Here is a 14,174-nt window from a genome sequence, read left to right as displayed (position 1 = left end):
ACTATTTTCAAAGGAAAGTAGCTAACGCCTCCCCTAAAAGTCGCTAAATGTCGCTAGATGACGTCATACATCAATTAGCATATTCATGACGTCATCTCGGCGTACTTGCGTTCTGCCTGCCTAATGTTTTTTCTCATTAAAATCATGCCTACATACTGTATTTTAATATAACATAACATAACATAACATAACATAACATAACATAACATAATATAATAGGCTATATAGCCGAATGTCCAATAAAGCTGTTCTCATTTACTATATTTTTTTGTCAGACAATACGAGTAGCTATTGAATGACTATTTTTTATATGTGTAAAATTATCTGAACTGAGAGAGTTCGGGAACTGGGTGAACTAAAGCACTGTGATAGTGAGTATTACAAGTAATAAGCACAAGAAAAGAAAGGAAAATAAAATGGTCAAACTAAATTCTTTAAATATAAAACAAAAGATAAGTGATAAGTCCGTCCGTGGAAACAACACTGCTCATTCACGTCTGTCAGCTGCCGTGCTGCTGCCCTCAGCCATTCACAGAACAGGGTAGACGCAGAGAGAGGTGTGTGACGGCAAGGAGAAAGCAAATCTCGCGCTCGCAGGACTCATGCTGGCAACATTTGGAGGTTACTGAGGTTTGTTCAAAAAGTAGCTAGATTAGTCGCTAGTCGCTTTTTTGAAAAATTGTCGCTAAAGGGGTCTGAAAAGTCGCTAAAAATAGCGACAAAGGCGCTAAGTTGGCAACACTGGATGTAACTGGGCGGGCTGAGACAAAACGCGGAAGCGATCGTGCATAGAGCCTATATTGACGCCTGTGTTTACCAAGGGTGCAGGGATTTGTATTATTTTGAAGTACCCCTGGACGCCGCCATTGGCTAGCGGAACCCCACCTGCAGTTAGCATCCCATTGACTCCCATTCATTTTGGCGTCACTTTGACAGCGAATAACTTCACATCTGAGGCGTTTAAAGACTCCATTTGTCCATTATTTATTTCTAAAGAAACACGAAAATGTATAAAAGGCTCCATTACCTTGTAGCTTACGTTATGGCCCTGTAGAAGCAGTTTTTGTAAAAGTAGGCTAACGATTGCGTCACAGCCACGCGACTCTCTGTCGCACAGTAGGAAATTACCGTATGGACAGGAGGAGAAGCTCGCGGGCAATCGGGAGGACGTTGAGGCAAAATGAAAAAGTAATTAATCAGAACACATACAAAAAGTTTCTCCTGCTCCAAGATCATGGACCCCTCCTACTCACGCTCTCCGTCTCTGTGAGTTTCGGAAGGTAATGATTCAGATTGATCTTGGCACAGCCACTGGAAGACAGACGGTTTGCTCACGTCACATCTACGTCGTCGAGCTCAGTTTGAGTCTGCGCAGTACGCTGGACCCCCAGGAAGTAAAAGTTTCTAATTGGCTTCACTTTGTCTCCGTTGAATCCAATGGGGTCGCTGTGTCCATTTCTTTTACTGGCTATGGTGTTTACATTACACCGGAGCACATGCAACTGGTAACGGACGTGACGTTTCCGGACAGCGTGAACTAGCAGAGAATGGAACTAGTAGTGATGGCAAAATGAGGCTTTCTGAACCACTGAGACCTCGCAGTCCATTGCTTCAGCCAAAGGTTCATTACTCGAAGCTTCATTCAGCATTGCTCACTAGTGACACCTAGCTACTGTGCAAAGAAATAGCAGACAAATTAATTCATTCTGAACCAGTAACCCCCAGCCCCCCCCATCCCGTTTTATGTATTTTTTTATTTTCTTCTCACTGTTAATGTCTGTTAATGTCTGTAACCTTTCATTTGCAATAATAAAAATACCTGAGCAGACATTTTTGCCTGAGTATAAAATAAAATATGTTTTTTTCTCTGTCTGAATTTACTTGTGCAGAGACAACTGTCACACACAGTTCATTAATTATTCATAAATTGTTTGGATAGTGACAGTATGAACAACAAAAGTGAGATTGTGTTGAGTGCAGTGCTTATGGTGGAGGGAGTGTAATAAAGCAAACCAACATAAAAGTGTGGGGTGGGAAAGATGAATAATTGTTTCTGGGGGGTTTTGTGCGTTGAACTGTTACTAGTTTTAGTGCAGTGTTGTGCTTATGGGACTGGGGATATAGAGGAGCAAACTGCAACACTGCAGTTTGAGGTGGGTGAAGGAAGAATTACAAATGATTTTTATTGAGGAACATAATCTTTTCAAGTGTGTTGGGGTTTAGACGATTCCTCTTCTTGGACAAAACCTCTCCAGCCTTGGAAAAGATCCTTTCACATGGAACAGAGGATGCAGGGGAACATAAAAACGCCAGTGCCAGCTGATATAAATGAGGATACATCAGCTTGTGTTGAGCCCAATATAGTAGTGGATCCTCAGATCTTGTGAGATTCACTTCTGTTAAATATCGATCCACTTCTACAGTAGCATCTGCTGTTGCACTTGAGCTCCTTCTGCTGTGATGAACCGTGCTATCCAGTAGATGCCAAAGGTCACCTAATAATAAAGGTACAAAGAAAAAAAAAACCATTAACAATGGTTCACAGTACTAAACACTAATGTGAACATTCACACAACAAAGACATAAACTAGTATCGATAATGCCTGAGCATGGAGGAGGTGTTATTGCTGTATGTCAGCTCCTTCAGGCACAGCAAGCATTTCACCTTGAAACATAAATTAATAGACATGAAATATAATACAGTTATATAGTGAGGATAATTTTAATATCAAGACAGAATTTGGTTTTATAATAATAATACATATACCTTATTCTGACCAACCATTTCAAAAAACTCCCAGACTGGGGAGGTTTTCCTCTTTCTTGCTGGCTCCATTACAAGGAAAAAGGTCAAAAAAGCAAACAAATCCAAAAGGGCAATCCAAATCAAAAAGCAGTCCAGTCCAGGTCCAAAAATCCAAAGCAATCCAAATAATCTTATGTAATTAATATATACTATACTATATACTATACTATAGCCTACTATACTATACTATAATATACTATAATTAACAATAACAATATACTATAACTAATCTAACCTGATATAATGTAATAATATATAACCCTAACACATATATGACACAATAACGACGATGACACAACTCTCTAACTCTCTGACTCTAACTCTCTGACTCTCTGATTCTACTACAACTGATTCTACAACTCCTGACAACACCCACAAAGAGGCGCGAGTTTCGAACCCCTTTTATCCGGAAGCGACACTCAGACCGAACCGATGACGTATCCACACAAACCGAGGCCTCGTTTGTCATCAGTCACGTGATTTTCACTTAAACAATACAAGCCTCGAATCGCGGCTTCATCTGGCACGCCCATTTTTTCTCGACACACGCTCCGACGCCTCGGTTCATATGTCACATCACTAGGAACTAGGCGGTTAGCGAATCACAACACACTGGGCCAAGCTGACCAATCAGAGCCCGTTGTGTATTTCTTCTTCTTCTTCTTCTTCAGTGAATTTTATTGGCAGCTTGCAATCTTTGTGCATTACCGCCATCTACAGGATTGAGGTGTGATCACCAGAGGTGTGGACTCGAGTCATGTGACTTGGACTCGAGTCAGACTCGAGTCATGAATTTGATGACTTCAGACTCGACTCGACAAAATGTACAAAGACTTGCAACTCGACTTGGACTTTAACATCAATGACTCGTGACTTCACTTGGACTTGCGCCTTTTGACTCGAGAAGACTTGCTACTTCCCATGAAAACTGGGGAAAAAATTTTCACACGGCCGCGCCGCTCAGTTTATCTGCATCTGTGAAAAAAATGTGCACCACCTGTATGCATGCAGAGAGCACGCGCGCTGCCTGCACGACATCCAATCACTGTAGTCCCACGTTGTTTTGATTCGACAGCATCTAAGCAGGCACATTGCAAGACAACCAATGAAGCGCAACAAGCAACAACGCGCCAGTTGGCAAAATGATACCGAAGATAGTTTTGTTTGGCTATAAAAATTACGAGGTAGTCGACAAAAAACGAGTTGCAATTTGCAAAACATGCGGGTCGAAGATTACAACTTTGTTCGACACCTGAAGTTGCTTCAGGTAAGTTTTGAACGAATGCTAAGCACCTTATCGGATGTACTGTAACTTACTAGCTGCTACATATTTACTAAACATAGCTGCCAACTCTCACGCATTCACCGTGAGACACACGCAATTGACACTTTTTACACGCTGTCACGCCACACATTCATTTTCTCACGCACAGAAAAACCGTGAAGCAAAGAGGACACGGAGACCGACAGACTAGACATAGCAGGTTACTTATGATATAAAAAAAAAATCTCTGCTCTCAGATTCTGTCGCTTTTATTACGAAATTCAGACAATAAATGCCGTTTTGGCGCTTGTAAAATGTGACGCGACAGATCCCTAGCGGCACATGAACCGATCATCTCTAGCTGGTTAGTAAATAACGTTAAACACGAATGAACACTGTTGAAAGATACAGTACAACTTACCGAAATGTATATTCCTCATACATAATATCGACCAATCAATCAAAGGGGTCAATAAAACAGCTGGAGAACAATTATGTCACATAACATTTACCTCAGGAAAGCCATTTAATGACCATAATATAGGCTATAGCAGGTTAGTTGGCTAGAAAAAAAAAAGAGCTATAGAGAGTATTTTGCTAAATATGTGTACTATATTGCATGTTTATTATATTTTTACTTATATCATTAAATAAAATTGTTATTATAATAAAAAAATAACGCATTATATTTAAATTGTGTTATTTTTAACCTTAAATAATACTGCCAGCTGATAGGGCTCTCTATGTTTACAGCATTAGGTGAGTTGTTTTTTTCTTGAGAAAAATGAATGCCTATCTTGTGTAGCCTACCTAATATTTATCCAATTGAGTCAATATTAAATCAAATCACAATAATTGAATTGAACTGAAATAATAAAAAAGCGTAGCTTACCAGAAATTGAACCATGTAAACATTGTAACATGTTGTCACTAAACCTAATAAAATTCAGGGCCCGGTTTCCCGATAACGCTCACTCTTAGCACGCTAAGAGAGCTCGAAAGATATATCTTACCAAAGGTGTTTATGTTCCTAAGTGTGTTCCACGAACCATACCTTAGGAAGCTGCTTAAGATATACCTTCTTACGTGCTTTACGCCTTCTTCTCTTTCCCGTTTTTGTTCGCTGAGGTGGAGCTGCGATGAAATATTGTTCTTGTAAATACTTTCCAGCATTTCAGTAATAAAAGTTTACATCTTGCGTACGGTGCTCGGCAGTGATCAAAAAGGATTTAAACAGTGAATTTTGAATCTCTTGTAAACTCAGAGATGTGGATTCAGACGGCAATTAAATTACCACACGACCTGTTTGTCAAAAAACAGAAGGTACTAATTTGGCCAGGGATTTTTACGCGGGTTGGGTGAGAAAAACACTGATATTATGGATTCGGACGGCACTAAAATCACCGACTTACCCCTGTAAATGTTTAAAATACCGGGCGAGCAATATTAACTAATTAATATTAGTTTCTCCATGAGAAACAATATTAGCGTCCGAATAGGACTTAACTGACAGTAGCCTATGCTTTCACTGGCCTTTAAAAGAGCGTTTTAATTAAATTAATAATATTGTATAATAATATAATTAAAAATCTAACAACAATCAGTGTAATGACAATTTTATTCTTTGCATGAAAACACTTGAATTAGCCTAATTTAATACTGTCTGGGTGTATTAAAACTTCAGAATTATATTCATATAGACCTGCAACAGTGATAAGGTAAAGCTAAGAGTGGTCCAGACCAACCTTACGAAAGTGTGACTTACAAAAGATATACTTAGCGTACGAACGTTTCGGGAACCGTCCCATAAGGTTAAGAGAGAGGTTAAGGAATAGGTTAAGAACTACTTAGAGATAAGAACGCTTTGGGAAACCGGGCCCAGTTTAGTTACTAAAATGTTTTGACAATCACAATACACTTATTGTGATGCTAAAATTACATCACAATTATTAATAATTGCATCACAATTGCAAACTGACATTCTTCTAAATATCTTCCTTTCTGTTCAACAGATGTGAAATGTGAAATTTTTTGTGAAAATTAAATTTTCTGTTTTTTACTGTATTTGATTAATGTCATTGTATAAAAAGAGGTTTAAATAAATACAAATCTTACACACATACATGATTTGTATACATTTTATTTCTGTGGTAAGAGGACTTGAAATGACTCGAAACTAAAATGGTAGGACTTTGGACTCGACTTGAGACTTGTTGGCTTTGACTTTTGACTCGACTCGGGACTTGCCTCATCTTTGACTCGACTTGACTTGGGACTCGAGGGCAAAGACTTGAGACTTACTTGTGACTTGCATAACAATGACTTTGTCCCACCTCTGGTGATCACATTGGGAAGTCATAAAAAAAATAAAATAAAATAAAATAAAATTTAAAATTTAAAAAAAGGAGAAAGGAGATCAGAGCCCAAGCTTCAGCTAGCGGTGCGTGTTCAGCTCCTCCAGCTTCAACCTCAGCTCAAACCTCCATAAAATAAATAAATAAATAAATAAATAAATAAATAAATAAATAAATAAACTAAAGTCTTCTTGCTACTTGTGTTTCTTTTAAAAACTCTATCACTGCTTTGGTTGTAGACTGTGTTCCCGGTAGACTCAACAAGTTGCTCAAAGTTATTTGTTACCCTCTTAAATATTTCTCTCTCTTCAGAGTACTGCCTACATGTCAGAAGTACATGCTTCACGGTTTCTGTTTCCGTACAATATGGGTACATTCCTGTCTCATGTTTCCCTATTGTGTGTAAGCCGCTGTTCAGTCCTGTATGTCCTAACCTTAGCCTGGTGAACCAGGTTTCCTCCTGTCGTGAAAGTGAACTGATCATTTTAACTGTTACATTCTGTTGAATACTATATAAATGCCTACCTTTTTCCCCCTTATCCCATGAGTTTATGAATACCATCTTTAATTATTGTTTTCAATTCTGATTTGCTGAGTGGAACCTGTACTTCTACTTGTTCTGCTTTAAGTGCTTCTTTTGCCAACTCGTCTGCCTTCTCATTGCCCTCAATACCTGTGTGCGCTGGAACCGTAATATTAGCTTCTGTTGAGTTATCCTGAAAATCATCTGATGAACTTCATCTAAAAGATCCTGTCTGCATGCAGATTTCCCAGTCTGGATGCTAATTAGGGAGGACATAGAGTCTGAACAAATAACAGATTTATATGGCTTCACTTCTTCTACCCACTGTAGTGCCATTATGATGGCTATCATCTCTGCAGAGAAGATTGAGAGGTGGTTTGAGGTTCTTTTTTGTATTCTAACTTTATATTTAGGAATGTATACTACCACCCCCGTTTTACCTGCTGAATCTTTGGATGCATCTGTAAATATTTGTACTGTGTCATCATACATTACTTCTAGATACTGCTGTACATTTTGATACAAACCTGTCTTGATTATATTTTTAGCTTCTAGATTAACTACAGGATAGCAGAAAAACCAAGGTGGAATTGTGCTCAAGTTGACATTTTTGCTGCAATGTATAGTACTGATTCCCATGTCATCTGCCTCTTTATTGCTGTTCCATCCAAAACTACTGTTCACAATGCGACCATATTCCCAGCATTCTTCTAACACCAGTTTTGTAGGATGTGTAATTTCATGCCCTTGTAAGTTTACCCAATATGCTAGAGAAAGTTTTAGCCTCCTAAGATTTAAAGGCATCTCCCCTACTTCTACTTGCAGTGCCGGGATAGGTGATGTTCGGAAGGCTCCACTACACAGCCGGAGAGCTTTGGCCTGCACCCTGTCCAGTTCAGCTAATGTAGTTTTTGCTGCTGTTTTGTATACTGTACATCCATAGTCAAACACTGATCAGATTAATGCAATATATATTCTTTTCAAAGAAGAGCCTGACGCCCCCCAGTTATACCCTGAAAGACACTTTAAAATATTGATTGCTTTCTTACATTTGTCTACCATTTTCTGAACATGATTTTTAAAAGTAAGTTTACTATCAAACCACACACCAAGATATCTTAATTCATTAACCTGTTTGAGAGATTGTCCATATATCTTAAGATCTATTGTGGGTTTTACCCTTTTCTTAGAAAAACAGATGAATTGCGTTTTTTCCACTGAAAGGTGGAACCCCCAGTCAAATGACCATTTTCCAACCTGACTAATTGCTGTTTGCATCCTTTGCTGTAAATTGTCAATATTACGGCCCTTTACCCACAATGCTCCATCATCTGCATATAATGCCCTGTTTATCCTTTGGTTCACTCCATCAAACACATCATTAATCATTATATTAAACAGAATTGGACTGCATACACTACCTTGTGGGGTGCCCTTTTCTATTGGGTATGTGCTTGATGACTCTGACCCTATCCTGACTTCTATGGTTCTACCCTTTAAAAAATCTTTGATCCAGTTGAACATTTTACCTCCTATTTCCATTTTATTCAACTTAATTAAAAGTCCTTCTTTCCACAGCATGTCATAAGCCTTCTCTATATCAAAAAAGGTTGCCAAAGTTGTGTATTTCTGAGGGAGAGGCTTCTTATAACCAGTAACACATCAGACCGTTTTAGGAGGAGAGACACAATGGTGCAGAATATTTTTTTTTTTTTAAGCATAGACTGCACCCCATAAACACGATCAAGCCTTCGAAAATGCTGATCAACCGTCCATTTAACAGCTGCTGAAAATACTCTATATTGTGTAAGTCTTGGAGGCTTGTGCTATTTTGAACTAATAATATGACAACACACTGATGATCTGTCATCTGCTATTATTGTTTTACACAGGAAAAAGGAAGAGAGACAGCACTTCGGAGCTGGTGCAGTATTTGGAAAGGGCAGATGAGAGGTTCCAGCAAAGAAATGGATGATGCCTTGCGGCGGGACATGAGAGCGGACACACAATCTCTGCTTGGACTCATGGGGCGCATGGTGGCTGTAATGGAGGCTCAAGCACAAAAATGATTGCAAATAAATCAAGTCAAGTCAAGTCACCTTTATTTATATAGCACTTTTTACAATACAGATTGTATCAAAGCAGCTTTACATTGATAAAATGAAAATAATACAACAAAGTTTGTTTCTAGAAGAAAATTGCATCGTCCACCCTAATTAGGCAGATCAATAATATCGTTGAATATTAAATGTCCCCAACTAAGCAAGCCAAAAGCCAAGGCAACACTGGCAAGGAACCAAAACTCCATCAGGTGACAGAATTGAGAAATAAACCTTGGGAGAACCCAGGCTCAGTCGGGGGCCAGTTCTCCTCCTGCCAACGAGCGAACAGTGTATGATTATGATCCAGGCCGCATTACAGGTCAGAAGTCAGATTGGTCGTGTCGATAAGGCCGGCACTGCACCACGTGCAGATCCACCATCTATTCTGGATACGGCCGGAGTCCACCTCACTTCAGTGACTGGTTGACACTTCAGCATTGCGTAGTCGTCATGTTCAGGCGCAGGTCCTTCATCGGATCTGGATACGGCCTGGATCTGGCGGACTGCGGTAATGCGGTTATGATTTAACGAGTACATCAGGATTCATGGGAAGTGTTCCCGGTATCGGCTGGCCTAATCTACGCAGCCTAATATTGAATTATAGAAGTCTATAATGTATTATGTGAATGCTATAGGTCAAAGAGATGTGTTTTTAGTCTAGCTTTGAACTGACAGAGTGTGTCTGCTTCCAGGACAATGGTAGGAAGACTGTTCCAGAGTTTTGGTGCTAAATAGGAGAAGGATCTACCGCCAGCAGTCGATTTTGATATTCTAGGTATTATCAACTGGCCGGAATGTTGAGATCGTAATAGACGTGAAGGAGTATAATGCGTTAAGAGCTCGCTCAAGTACTGCGGAGCTAAACCATTTAGTGCTTTGTAAATGATCAGCAATATTTTAAAATTGATGCGATGTTTAATAGGGAGCCAGTGAAGTGTCGACAGAACCGGGCTAATATGGTCATACTTCCTGGTTCTGGTAAGAACTCGAGCTGCTGCGTTTTGGACTAGCTATAGTTTGTTTATTAAGCGTGCAGGGCAACCACCCAGTAGAGCATTACAATAATCTAGCATTGAGGTCATGAACGCATGGACTAATTGTTCCGCATTTGTCAATGAGAGCATATGACGTTATTTAGATATATTTTTAAGATGGAAAAATGCAGTTTTACAGATACTAGACATGTGACTTTCAAATGAAAGATTGGTATCAAAGAGCACACCCAGGTTCCTAACCGACGACGAAGACTTAACAGAGCAGCCATCAAGTGTTAGACAGTATTCTAGGTTATTACGTGAGGAAGTTTTTTGTCCAATAATTAGAAACTCTGTTTTTTTCAGAATTTAGTAGTAGGAAATTACGAGTCAATTTTTTTATATCAGCTATGCATTCCGTTAAATCACCATAGTATTTTTGTTTGTTTCTTTTAATGTACAATTTTATTTAAATGAACTATTTACAATTTTATTTATTTACATTTATTTCACTTTACATTTAGCAAAGTTTGTTTATCCCCTTAACAGGCAAATATCGTATACGGTTTGTGTGTGATTTTCATACGATTTTTATGTATTTTCATATGAATAAAGAATGTGTACATTAAATATAAATATATGCATATAAAGTGCTATATATATAACATATTTCAACATCATTATATGACTAAAAGCCACATTACTGTAGATCGTGATTGGAAGTTAATAAAAAAACTTGGTGGTTTAAAGGGATTTTTGAGTAAAAGTGTAATATTAATCGTTTCAACTGTTATGTAGCTTGATGCTAATTATAGCTCTAATCCACCTGTCGTGCAGGAGCTATATCTATTTCACAATCTATTTTGTAACAAGAATTCACATACAGTCCCAAGAATATGCTTTTTTGGGGGGTTTGTTTTCTATAAAGACTAATAGGTGAATAGTGGGCCTGGAGTTGATGGCCAAGCCATAATGCCTGAATAAAGGCTATAATGGCTGAATTCAAACAAAAGAATATTTATAAAAGAATGTCTCATGTTGGCAGCAGTGTGAAAGGGTCTTTGATTGAGGACCATAAAGCAAGAATTGAGCTCCTGGCCAGACATTAGTCAAACAGGGGTTTACAGGGCAATACAATATTTCATTAGCATGTTATCAGCCTTCTCTAAAGCTCACATGACATGCTCTAATGAAATTATTCACAGAATGCATAGTTTTAGAGATACAAGGGTTTATTCAATGGAGGAGAATATAATAAATGCATGACAGTTCAGATGTCCTCAAAACACAAACGACAGTGTTACAAAAATATGGCATTGGTGTATTCAAATAATCACTCATTCCTGCCATTAAACGCATAATTAATGCAGCTCTGATGTCAGCCCCTTCTGCGTTAGCAATGTCAGGTAATGTCTGAACAGGAGGCTCAATGTTTACAGTCCTGTCTGGGTGCTCTTCAGTGAAATTATCACCATGGAGCACACACCGGGTCAGTGCCATCCTCTTGCTCAGCTCCAGCTTGCAGTCATTTCTTTTTAGGAGGCACCTCCATCGTCCTTTTAATCTCCCAAAAGACATCTCCACAAGCGACCGTGCACTGCTCAGCCTGTAATTGTAGATGTTTTGTTCAGGGGTCAGTCTGCCAGTGTCTGAAAAGGGCTTCATGGCTTCTTGCGCCGGATCACCTATCAGGAAATGTCCAACATCACAGCCAGAGATGGTCACTTTGTTTTGCCCTACTAATTCTCCGTCACTTAGGACCTCCCACAAATGTGACTGTCCCTGGATAGCCAACACAAACATCCCAGAAAAGATGTTTGCCATCCACAACTGCTTGCAGAACAATATAATGCCAACCTTTCCGACTGAAATAGTCTTGTGGATAGTCCTCTGGTGCAATACTGGAATGTGACTGCCATCAATTGCACCGACACACTGGAACTCTCCAACGGTTATTAAAGAAAGTGGCCATTTCTAACAACTTGTCAGCGTCAGGAAATCTCCTGTGGACGGGAAGATGACTGTGTTGCAGAATTCCTGAACACAATTAAACACAGTGCTGAGGCCTACTCCAAAAAGATGGCTGATTGTCCTGTATTCACCACCCGTGGCCAGATTCTAGATGGCAATTGCAACACGTTTTCGGATTGGGAGACAAATGGTAGGGAATAAATAATCTTTAAAGACAATTGTTACATGTTTGTCTCTTATTAAGTAATAGAAAATTGTTTGCCACCACAACGCCCATCACTGAATGAGACTGCTCTGTTTAGAGTCTGAGCGAGAGAGAGATCTCATTGGTACATTTTGTTTGTGAATGAAATGAATGAGAGAGTACCGGGTAGGTCGTCATTTAGCATGTGAGTTATAGGTATATGTACTGTGCACATACGTTTGTTTATATATTCATACTTAACATGGAACATAACTCAACGTTAAACATAATCCCAGATTTATGAATGTGTAAATGTCTGACCAAAACAATTAAAATGTTAATTATGCAACAAAACCTTCGTACTTTGGTCATCTGAACCACTTATTTTGACTTATTTTATTAATTTAATGAGTAAATTAGAAACACATTTTAATAAAGCCAAATAATTTTTTTGTTAGAAGTAAATACGTTTGTTGACTTGAGACATAAGACACTATTTTTCACCACCTGCGGGCGTATTTATGTAATATGTATACTGAACAAATCAATGAACAAATCATTTTGGTGAACAAACTGAAAGTGAACAAATCTCTAAAAAGAATCATTAGAATTTGAAAGATTTTCCAGCACTAGTACACACATTCTTCCGTCACGGTTCGGCACGGTTAGCCAAGTGTGCTGAGAGTTCAGGGCCGAGAATGGTTTGTAATTGTGCCGTGCCGTCCCAGGCTCAAGTGGAAACACAATTGGAACCTTTCCCGAAGGTGGAAAAGTAGCTTTTGTTTCTCAGCACATAAAGATGAACTTCTTACCGTGATCTCAGACTGTGGTGATGTGGTTTCTGCACTGCATGGATCTTCATGTGTATCTTCAGCTGACTTTTAAAAGAGAAACTCTTTCCACACTGATCACACGTGTGTGGCTTCTCTCCAGTGTGGATCCTCTCATGTGATTTCAGATGTTGTGACTGACTGAATCTCTTGTCACAGTGTGAACACTTGTAAGGTTTTTCTCCGCTGTGGATCCTCTCATGTGTTTTCAGAGATGATGATCGACTGAATCTCTTGTCACAGTGTGAACACTTGTAAGGTTTTTCTCCAGTGTGAATCCTCTCGTGCTGTTTTAAACATTGCGCTGTCATAAAAGTCTTCTCACACTCAAAGCACATGTACTCTCTCACACCAGTATGAGTTTTCTGATGTGCATGTAAAGATTGCCGGTGTGAAAAACTCTTTCCACACACAGAACATGAATGTGGCTTCTCCTTCATATGAACTGTCAGGTGTGCCTTCAGGTCTGATGCCTGAAGAAATGTTTTCCCGCATTGATCACATGAGAATGGCTTCTCTCCAGTGTGGATCCTCATGTGACTTTTAAGGTGTGCTGATTGACCGAAACTATTCCCACATTGATTGCATACATATGGCTTCTCTCCTGTATGAATTCTCATGTGACTTTCAAGGTTTGTTGATCGGCCGAATAACTTTCCACACTGATCACATGTGAACGGCTTCTCTCCAGTGTGAACTCTCATGTGACACTCAAGACTATGTTTGCGTGTGAAACTCTTTCCACATTGATCACATGTGAACGGCTTCTCTCCAGTGTGGATTCTCATGTGAATCTCAAGACTTTGTTTGCGTGTAAAACTCTTTCCACACTGAGTGCAGGTTGTAGATTTCTTGGCTCTTCTTTTCTTTAAAAATGTCTTTTTAGTCTTTGAGCGACTCAAAGGTTTTTCTCCAGGTTTGACATGATGTTCCTCCTCCACTTCACTCAGTTCTTCACTCTCCTCCTCCACTTCACTCAGTTCTTCACTCTCCTCCTTCACTTCACTCAGTTCTTCACTCTCATCGCTCTCTTCCATCGGGTCTGACATGAAAGAAAAATAAAAATTTCTAAGTAATCAAAATAATTCAAAGAGAGAAATATGGAGTGAGTGGAGATAAAAATTATCCCAGATTTAACAGACAACTGCTAAAAAATATTATAATAA

At 39.1% G+C, this 14,174-nt stretch overlaps 1 protein-coding gene across 4 annotated transcripts in view; it reads right to left on the bottom strand.

Moving 5' to 3' along the window:
• Positions 1 to 968: 968 nt before the first annotated feature.
• The window catches only part of LOC311087331 (uncharacterized protein), a 34,005-nt gene continuing 20,799 nt past the window's right edge, over positions 969 to 14,174 (bottom strand). For 3 of the 4 annotated variants that reach the window (XM_084120664.1, XM_084120665.1, XM_084120663.1), the window contains 2 exons: positions 12,991 to 14,050; positions 9,014 to 12,026 (listed from right to left, as the gene is read on the bottom strand). In XM_084120664.1, coding sequence (XP_083976790.1) covers positions 11,942 to 12,026; positions 12,991 to 14,045 — 1,140 coding nt within the window. In that variant the 5' untranslated portion in view covers positions 14,046 to 14,050 and the 3' untranslated portion in view covers positions 9,014 to 11,941. Of the gene's footprint in view, positions 2,496 to 9,013; positions 12,027 to 12,990; positions 14,051 to 14,174 lie in introns of those variants that run through there. The other variant, XM_084120666.1, reaches the window with a different exon arrangement.

Source organism: Abramis brama (genome assembly GCF_963993115.1).
Source record: "Abramis brama genome assembly, chromosome: 1".
NCBI lineage: Eukaryota > Metazoa > Chordata > Actinopteri > Cypriniformes > Leuciscidae > Abramis > Abramis brama.
The sequence above is the reverse complement of the archived record's forward strand: the minus strand, read 5'-3'. Positions and strand labels throughout refer to the sequence as shown.